This window comes from Nuphar pumila, chromosome 12, assembly GCF_984573655.1.
Source record: "Nuphar pumila chromosome 12, dmNupPumi1.hap1.1, whole genome shotgun sequence".
In the NCBI taxonomy this organism is placed as follows: Eukaryota; Viridiplantae; Streptophyta; class Magnoliopsida; order Nymphaeales; family Nymphaeaceae; genus Nuphar; species Nuphar pumila.
The window spans coordinates 37,073,463-37,083,842 of NC_143260.1; the positions used below are offsets into that span (position 1 = coordinate 37,073,463).

General features: G+C 41.2%; 1 protein-coding gene across 1 annotated transcript; it reads right to left on the reverse strand.

Moving 5' to 3' along the window:
- Positions 1 to 258: 258 nt before the first annotated feature.
- On the reverse strand, positions 259 to 5,371 carry LOC149820719 (uncharacterized). The gene is made up of 3 exons (XM_089982970.1): positions 5,296 to 5,371; positions 4,268 to 4,393; positions 259 to 4,145 (listed from the first exon to the last, which is right to left on the reverse strand). The coding sequence occupies exon 3, from the start codon at positions 4,105 to 4,107 to the stop codon at positions 616 to 618; it is 3,492 nt and encodes a 1,163-aa protein (XP_089839096.1). The 5' UTR covers positions 4,108 to 4,145; positions 4,268 to 4,393; positions 5,296 to 5,371; the 3' UTR covers positions 259 to 615.
- Between the last annotated feature and the right edge of the window lie 5,009 nt (positions 5,372 to 10,380).

The window sequence follows — 10,380 nt, forward strand, 5'->3', positions numbered from 1 at the left end:
TCAGAAGTTACATGGAGTAAAGATTTACAACAAAAAGAAAAAAAAACTTCCAGTAAGGTGGTGCCACAGGCTTACCTTAAATTTCTTTCCCTCCAAGATCTCATGGCCCACAAGTCCAGAAAAGACTATTCCAAGTGAGATCATACAACAGAATGCCCAGTGCCATAAATCAATAAGTGGGGTAAGACAGAAGAGAAACAGGAATAGATATTAGAAATAGGGAAAAAAAAGCAACAGAAAAGGAATGTAGCTACCAAATTGAAGATTTGAATTCTGTTGTTTGTTAATCGAGAGGATCAAGCAGAACAGAAATCTATAAATGTGATTAACCTCACGTGCCCATCAAGAAATATCCACATAAAAACATGGATGAGTCAACTTTGGTACAGGGGCAGTGGGTTACTCAAATGACAGAGTCAACTGTCGGAAGTATAATAAGATCCTAGCAGACCAAAAAGAAGGAAAAAAAAAGGAAACAAGCAGGTAATCATCCTTGATAACCTGCTCGATCCAATTTTACAATTTACAGGAAGCCTTGTCCACCACATTAGCCCAACTTCAGATGAGAATAGACAGGTCAATTACTGGGGATTTGTCTGAGGCTGCATTTGGGCCTCAAACAAAAAGATCTGGTGGGAGAGATGCAGGATCTAATTCCCAACATCCACTCAACTTTCCATTGCCTTCATCTGTTAATTTGAAAGCAGGGACCTGGTGAGAGAATTGCAGCAGCCAGTCTCTTGGGATATTACTTTCTGATCTCCCACTATGCTTGAAGACAGTATGATGTCCCTTGATCCTTGTCAAATGGCGAACTCTCACCCCTTTTTCAGGACTGTAAGTGGAAACAATTTCCACAATTGAACACTTGTGGCTCTTGTGATCAGATTTTGTCCATCCAGAACTCCATTTGTTGTATATCGCCCACACCTCACCCTGTTGTGGATAGATCCAATATTTTCCCTTACTCCAACTTGCGTCAACACTCACACGGTGAGAGAATGATTTTGGGCTGACACAGCCACTACCTTCAGCTCTAAACATCCCACAAGAGACGGGTAGCTCCCTATCCAGCCACATAACCTCGTTATCCAACATGTCCTCGCGAATAATTTCTAGCCACGTAATATGCACTTTGCTTGCTGAAGAATCTATTTTCTTTATCCGTGCATAAAACCTAGGCATGCAATCAAGATCGTCATATACTGCCCAGATTTGGTTTGTTTTTAACTTATCAATAGACTTATTATCCATAAAGGGATGGAATTCTGCATCTGGAAATTCATAGACATCAGCATCCTGAGCCTCTGCCTGAAGCGGGTGACAGTGTCTAGAAGCACCGACAGCATGGTTGTTCCCTGCATCATTGTCCAAATGTTGATTGGAATTAATTTGAACAGGGTTCTTTCCAGGTAACAGTGAAGAAGGGCATGGTTTATCTTTTTCCCCTGTGGTATTCACAGAATTCCATTCACAAAAACTCGGAGAGATTTCACCGCTTTTAGATACACAGTTCTTGTTCATTATTTCTGTTTCATCTTTGGGACACTTACTGGCATTTTTATAATCAGACTTCATATCCATGACAGTGTTCCTATCCAGCAAACCCTCTTCACTGCATTTAACATCCTCATTTTCCTTGGCATGCTTTTTCTTTGATTCATCCTTCATGACTTTATCAGATGGAGATGCTTTTGGCTTTTGCAAGCCAGAAACGGATTCCTTGTCCACACAGGCATGTATGGAGGTTGAAGAATTAGTTCCTTGATGCCTTATACCTGTTCCTTCAATTTCACCTTCCTTCAAGCTTTTGGAAGGCAAAGAATCTTCAAAGTTATATGGCAAAGCAGCAACATCGAGCTCAAAGGAGCCTTCTGGGACGTCTTCTCTCTCATCTCCCCTCATTCTATATGCAGGGACCTGATGAGAAAACCTGTAGGACTGTCCCCCCGGAATATGAAAGGCAACTGCAGATCCGTTACTTACCATTCTCATGAACAAGCTTTGGAACTCTTTCACCCTGACCAACAGCACGACATCTCCACCTGCATCCTCAGAATAATCCATGAGTACTTCCACCATTTCATATTTAAAATGCTGGAGGTTTTGTGGCTCAGAGCTCCAATTAATATCCCAGTCCTTGTAGAGGGCCCAGATCTCACCCTTTTTAGGATAAATCTTGTAATTCATTTTACCACGGCCCCTATCACATGTGACCAGATGAGAAAACATTAGACGGTCTTCAGTAACTATAGTTTTGCCAAGAGAATATCCCCCACAAGCTACAGGCAACTCGGCATCCAGCCAACTTTCTTCTTCCTCACAACCAGGGAATGGCTCAAACCATGTGATCCGCAGTTTGAAATCTGTAGAAAGAACTTTTCTGACCACTGCATAATAACGAGGCAGCCCATGTGAGTTATCATAAACGGCCCAGACCTGATCTGATGCAAAATGGTGCACCGTTTTGTCACCATCGAAGTCATGGAATTCTGAATCAGGGCACTGTAAGAACTCTGGTGACGTCTCACTATCTTCGTCACTTTCATCAGGACCTTTACTCCTAGTTCTTTCACCACTACTATTACCATTTCTTTCCACATTACTTGTTTCTACTTTATTTGTGTTTAATTTATTGTTTTCTTTAGAATTTCCCACTTTCTGGTTGTTCTCCTCCTGATCTTGGGGAGGATTACCTTTGGATTTCCCATCTGTGCTTTTTGCTTCTTGAGTGGAATCCGTTTCATTCCTCTGATCACCTTCAGATGTTTTACTCTTTTTTGACCTTTTAGAATGAGGGACACTCACAAAGTTATCATCCCCATCAGCCTTATCTTCATTATAGCTAACATGACGCCTGTTCCTAGAAGATCGTCGTGGGCACTGGTTGCTTACCCCATCATTTTGTACAGCAGGAAACTGCTCCTGCATGTCAATGTCCTCAGACTCCTCACTGTCAATGTCCTCAGACCCCTCACTGTCAAAGTCCTCAGACTCCTCACTGTCAATGTCCTCAGACTCCTCACTGTCACTGGATTCAGATACAACTGTTTTCCTTCTCTTCCTCGCTTTTTCATTTACAGATTGCTTCTCCATAGTAGCCTTATTTTTTAACTCATCAACCTTTTCAGCTTCAAAAGTGGTCCTACTTTCAGCCTGCTTCACTTCATTGGAGCTTTTTGGTGGCATTGATGCACCAGCAACATTCCCCTGAGAACCCATGCCACTAAAGGTGCCTCCAAAAGTTCCTGGTTGTGGAGGTCTATGAGCACTAGAACCACTTCCTGAATACGAGGATTGTTTAATTCCTGTTCCAGTTCCAGATCCAGTGACTGGTACATTTATATCATGGGCAATGAAGGGCTTCATACAATTCTGACATCGCAGCTCTTTGTTCATAATAGTCCTGTAATACTGGTATCTCATAGAGCAAAATGGGCACATTGTCCAAAATGTGGTTGAAGCTGTTGACTGGGCTTGCTGCTGCTGCTGCCAGCCCGTGGCTGCTGATTGGGATTGTTGCTGCTGACAATTCATGGCTGCTGTCTGCTGCCAAATCGCAGCCGTTGATTGAGGGTGCTGCTGATGCTGATGCATGCCTGCAAACTGTGGTGTGGTATGATTCTGAAAGCCAGTAGGAAATACGGGTTGCTTCTTTGCAGAAGAAGCACGCTTCCTAGAGAGACTAGGCCTAGTTCTGCTCATCGCCTGTTTCCTCTTTATGTCATATATTGCCCTCTTTGCCTGGTCAGAAAGAATTCTCATTGCCTCTCCAATAAGCTTAAAGGCAGATTCGGCACCAAAAAACTTATTTTTATCAGGATGAAGAAGAAGAGCAAGCTTTCTGTACTGTTTCTTGATAGAGGCCTCATCTGCTGTTGGCTCAACCTCTAGGATTCCGTACCAATCCATTTCAGACCCCTGGATTTTGATTTCAGCAGCGCAGTGTACACTACAGACAGTTAGCATCTGCGAGATATTCTCCAGATCAGGAAAGAGTTGCTTTGCTCTTAAAATCATCCTTTGCGCGCCAACATAATCCTTATTCTCCATCTTCTTTTCTGCAATCCCTTTAGCCCGTAGGGCCTCTTCCTTATTGCATTGCATCTCAAGTTTCAGTTCAAGCTACAACCTGTCCAATTTCCCTAATGTAGTGAACTCAGTCATTGATAATGCATCTGTGTCGGCCAAAATCAACTTAACCAACATGTTTGTAATTAAAGTTTCACTAGCCTGTGAAATGAAAAAACCTTTCACTCCAATATACCTATTATTGTGGAAGAAACAAGATAGAACCTCAATCATGAGGCTGATTCATCTACAAGCAACAATTTTCCTCATCCACCATGCACCACTAGAAAATACAGTGTCAAATGGGAAGAATTCTACACTCCTGTTCAACAAAAACGAAAATATAATGACCAAACTGAAAGATTTTCTCAATTGCAAGGCACTTTATAGCAATCCAACAAAAGGAAGAATATAAAAAACGAGCACAAACGCACAACATATGGACGGCTATCATGTATACACCCCAAGAAACACTTATATCCTTTCTGTTAACGAATGCTACAATCAGAAGCAGCATCCGGAAAAAAATAACTAAATTAAAAGCCACAATTTCTATGATCAAACCCTAATCTAAACTAAATACTCGAGATATTCATAAAAATGAAGAAAAACCAGATTACCTTAAGACGAACGTGTGCAATAGAAGTTAAGGAAAAAATCAAACTAGAAGTGTAAAACTACAAAAATACAAAATCTCTAAGGTTTGCTTTATGAAAGCAAAAGGAATGACTACAACAATAGAAACCTAAACTTCCTTGAGAACTATCACTCAATTTAAACCCACTCTCCATATTCGAACAAATTATATCCAAATTGAATATATGGAGAAGAAAAACGAGCAGAAAGAAACCTCACACAAAATTATTTCATCTTCAACATCTCCATGAAACACCAAAGTGGACGAATGCAAAGAGATTTGAGTATTTGACTCCAAAACCCTTTGTTTCCTACAAACCCCCAAAACCAAGCACCAAAATCCCAAAAATCTGCGGAGCAAAAAACTCCAAATCTCAAACCCCACTACCCTCCCCTTAAAAAATACCCTAACAGGAAGATGATAACAAGCACACCCACGAAGTAAAACCCTAGAAAACCAAAAACCAAAAACCATATTGGCAATCAAAACTCTAAACCACGAAATTATATCTCAAAACCCAATCGACCAACATCCTAAAACCCCTTTCCCAACTCATGTAGAGAGAGAGAGAGAGAGAGAGTTCTTACTTGGTAAACTCGAAAAGAATGGAGCTCACAACGATGAGCGAAGAGAGAGAGAGAAAGAGAGAGAGAGTACCACTTCCACGACTTTCCATTTTATTCCCCTCTCAATTATATATACTCTGACCGAAGGCGTTTGGCCTACTGGGATTAGCGCAGACCGTTTGACGAGCGGTTTTGGTTCAAATCTTATGAGCGTCACCCAAAGAGCCGAAATTTGGGGTCGAGGGTAAGCCCTCGGAGTTTTATGCCGACATGAATAGAGACCGTAAGTACGGCAGACTGAGGAATGGTTTCTTTGAGTAAAAATTAAATAAAAATTTATATATTTTTAAATATAAATGATTTTTTAAATTACTTTTACTTCCGTATTTAAGCTGCATTTGAAAAAAAAAAAGACAAAAGGGAAAATCGTCTAGGGTGGGCGAAAATTTAAACATTTTCATGCTTATGGAAAATGAGTCAATATTTTTTTCCACATGTATGGTTTCAACAATCGTGCACATGAAATACTTCTCCGCCACAGTAGATGGAGAAAACGGTGTTTCATAGCCACTCATGCTTTTTCTATGACAAAAATTTATTTTTTTTAATAACGGGGCCTCAGTTTGTCTGGTAGGAGCTGTTAATGCATGTCACCTTGTGTTGGGATGTTGCAAGTTCGAACCCCAAATGGTATGGTTCTATAACTGGTAAGGGTCTGCCCAACCCCAGCTTTCTCTGTAGGAAAAAAAAATCTAAGTTTTTAAGAAATATTTACCACTTCAAATATGATCTAAGGTCACATTTGGAAATGAAAAAATATGGTATATGAAAAGAAAATTTTTTTTTCATAGCCAACCTTTTATCCCTAGTTTTGAATATGAACCCCAACATGTTTTTTAAACCTCAAATATAAGCCAAACTTTTTTTTTTAAAGGCAAGCTCGGGGTAAGCAGACCCCTACCAATTATACAGTGATATCATTGGGATTTGAACTTGCAACTTCCCAACACAAAGTCATGTGCACTGGCTGCTCCTTAGACAAGTGGAGCCTCGTTGGTAAAATATAAGCCAATCTTTGCTTAGAAACTATCAAACAAGAGCCTGCTTTTTATTGACTTATGTTAAAGCATAAGTCATTGGCTTGTATTTTACCAACGAGGTGATATCCCATGTTGTAAGCAGGGTCTTGTGTCAAGCTAAAGGCCTAGGATCGAATCCACATGGGCGGCTTTTGTTTTGGTAAGGATCTACCTAACCATAGTTAGATTATTAAAAAAAAAGTCAAATTACAATAAAAATATTCATCATTAAGGGTATAATTGGTTGCTTGCAGGGTAAGCTAATGAGATTCACTTTTTAAATCTCATGAGAACTAGAATCTCAAGGTCACATGAGAATGATAACCTGAATTTCATGAGGTTTCATTTGCTAAGGATTGCTTTAGGGGTATTGTGCACAACTCACTTTTTAAGTTTGGTTGTTTTTGGGGTGTTGTGCAAATGAGATTACTTTTTAAATCTTATGAGAACTTAAATCACAAGGTCTCATTAGAATGATAACTAGAATCTCATGATGCCTCATTTGCAAAGGCTTGCTTTAAGAGTATTGTGCATGACTCACTTTTTAAAGTTTGGTTGTTTGTGGGTATTGTGCAAATGAGATTCACTTTCTAAATTTCATAATAACCAGAAGTTCACGAGATCAAGCCAAACATAAGCTCAAACTGTTGATTATTTTTTGATAGAGAGGGAATATAAGGTATGAGCAAACATTGATTATCAAAATGTTGTCCATCCAAGCCATGAATAACATCCCAAATACCACGAAGGAACTATTTCTTTACAAATCTTAGAGGACATTAGGGCATCAACGGCTATGAAAACAAATGTGAGATCCATCTAGAAGGTATTTGAGATGTTCTTTACGTGGATGAACAACATTAGAGCAACTGACCTCATACGCGTTCTTTTTTATGAGGATGAACGAGTACTTTTCATTTTTTATTTAATTCATTAAAATAGATAAATATATGTGTCACGGGCTAATTTTCCAAGGCCAAATTTTTCGCCTTTCAAGCCAAGGAAGGCCCGTGCGGCACTAGGCCTCACGGCCTAGTCAGCCTCACAGCACGTGTTTTCCACACGTAAACTTCTTACCCAGCGGAACATCAACTTAGCAAACCCTTCTTTTCAAGAAATCCTTCCGAACATGGTCCATCGTGCATCTGATCGCCACTTACGTGCATAGCCGTCCCATACCGGCTAGCACCTTCAACCACCGAGCCAAACGTGCCTTACAACTCCCACAAGCAAGCGCACGTTGACAAGGGCTGAAACGTGCCTTCGCAGCACTACCGACTTAACCAACATCCAACACGGGTCATGGGGAGCATAACACATCCCAAAGCCTTTACCGATGCATGTCATGCCTCCAACCATCATTGCACGCCACCTCTCCTCAATTCCAGTCATCCGAGCCAACAACGCACGAATGCCTTAGCCTCGCGTGCCATGGAGCAGCTAGCAGCCCCATGGGCACGCCCCCAACATAACCTCACCACCGAAGGGACCAGGTCTTTCGACCCCCAGTCCGAAGACCAGTTGATGATTCCATGCCATAGCGATAAGCACCACCCAAACTCATTCGCTGGCGCTGTGCACTCACTTGCACAACCCCGTGCCACCATGCACGGTTGGGACCGCACCGCCGCATCAAGAGTCGCCTACCCGCGCACCCAAGGCCTTTGCTTGCGTCCCATGGGGGATTTGCACTACACACGGACACCCCCATGCACTCCCAGTGCTGCCCGTGCGATATAGGGGGTGCCTATGCCAAGCTGCTGCAACATGTGCCAGACAGCTCAAACAGGAGGTCCCCTATATAGGTATTTTAGGAGCGAGGCCCCTGCCAGCAAGAGGAACCTGAATAACACTTGGGGAACCATAAATTTTTCAACTTCCGAATTCTTCAAATCCACCTTCACCCACGCGTTCTCCATAGTCCATTTACACGGTGAATCTTCGATCTTGGCCCCAAACAACTTCAAATGCTCGTTGGATTATCACATCAAAGATTGTGCACGCAACTGTGCCCACACTGCGCACATTGCTGCACATGCCAAGCCCTTACCAAGCTCACCGCAACTACGTGCCCACCGCATGCTGTGCTTCGCACGCCACATGCACCACGCACGACAATGGTCTGTGCAACACATGACACCATTGTTATGCATGTGTACCAAACTCTGCACACATGGGCAAAGCCTATTTGCCACGGGGTTGGCCCGACTGCCTCATGCACGCCGCAACCAACCAATCCATCACTCTTGGGGCACTTCCACCGCACTTCACACACATCCATGCATCTGTTGCCGCATCTGCACTGCACCACACCTGGGCACATGCCACACTCCTTGCACAACCCTGTGCCCCACTCCAACACAGGACACCATATGTGGCATGCACGCACCTCTTATGAATGTGCACTGCACCCTGACAGTGCACATGTCACACACTCATTCCACTGTCTAGTGCCAAGCTCAAGCACATGACACAATCAGTGACATGCACACACCTTTTCAGCACCTGCGTTGCACCAACTTGTGTACATGCCACACCCCTTTGCACAACCCAGTGTCAAGCTCAGGCACACGGCACTATCAGTGGCATGCACACGTCTCTTCAACCCCATGCACCACACCAAGTCCCATACCTATGGCACGTTGCAAGGCTCTCCAAGATTTTGGGTGCAACAATATGTACCATAAAAGTTTGAACATAATTGTGTTCTACCCCCCCCCCCTTCTCTGCCACACACAAATCGTTCACTTTTATTAGACTATTTTGCGCCACTGATTATGCGCGTGATTTGCGACACAATTATTTTTTTGCATTTTTTAGCAGACCGCCTCTAAAAACCTAGGCAAAAGAATAATTTTAGCAGCAGTCCGCGGCACACAGACATGCGTCCAAGCATCAGGTTTTCCTTTATATATGTATATGAGTAACTAGAATATGTCTATCAACAAAACATGTTTGTTGGTATAAACTGAAATTTTCATAGTTTTTTTTTATCACTTTTTTTTTTTAATTTACCTAGATGCTTAGATTTATAGAAAGAGACTCATAGATCATCCAATTACGATTTATAAGAAAGATCTTTTAGGGCTTGAAAATCAATGGTTCAGTATTTTCATAAATATCAAAGCATAAAAAATTATAGTTCTTGATCCGATTACGAGGATTCAACAATCAGTTTCTAGCAAATGGACCACACCAAATGCATATGCATGGTTAGATTTACGAAAAAGGCATTGGAAATGTCTAATTAATACCGACCAACATGTTTTGTTGTATATATATATATATATATATATATATATATATATATATATATATATATATATATAAAGAATAAGTAACTGCCTACCCCTATTTGGCTAACCGTAGCTATAAACTTATGATTATTATATTATAATTAAAAAAACACTGAAAACAAGTATGTATGTATGAGTCATAACTCGTGCAAGTTGGCCAACTCGATAAAACTAAGTCGACTTGACTAAGCCAAAACATTGTTTTTTTGACTTGGGCATTTCCAAGTCAACACAGTTTTTTGACTTGATTAAGGGCTGATCCAAAACAAGTCTGTGAGTCACAAGCTTACTTAACGAATTTGCCAACTATGGTTTTCATATGAAAGCTTTTTCTTTTGTTTGGATGATGTTTTTTATTTGAAGAAGAATAGGATCCAATAAATATCAGCCAGAAAGAGAGATACAGGTTAGCCAGATGACAAGGAGTCATCCGACTAATGAAATATCACAAGCTTACATATTATAATATTCGATATCATACATGAGCATCCTTCAAGGCACCAAGACGCACAAAAGACCCTATTCGCCGATAGCCTAGCCACGAGAGATTTGAATACTACCAATTAAGCTTCACATCACAAAATAGGTCGAAATGGATAAACAACATAATTGACTTTACAAGTTTCTTTTTTTTCCTAAAAAATCAATTGTTTCTTTCTTTCCAAACTCTCGATCAAACAGATATAAACCACCACCTCCAAACTTTCTTCCACTTGCATGAGAACTTAGTC

Coding starts and splice junctions, on each gene's coding strand:
- LOC149820719 (XM_089982970.1), bottom strand. CDS start 4,107: ATGCAATGCAATAAGGAAGAGGCCCTACGGGCTAAAGGGATTGCAGAA.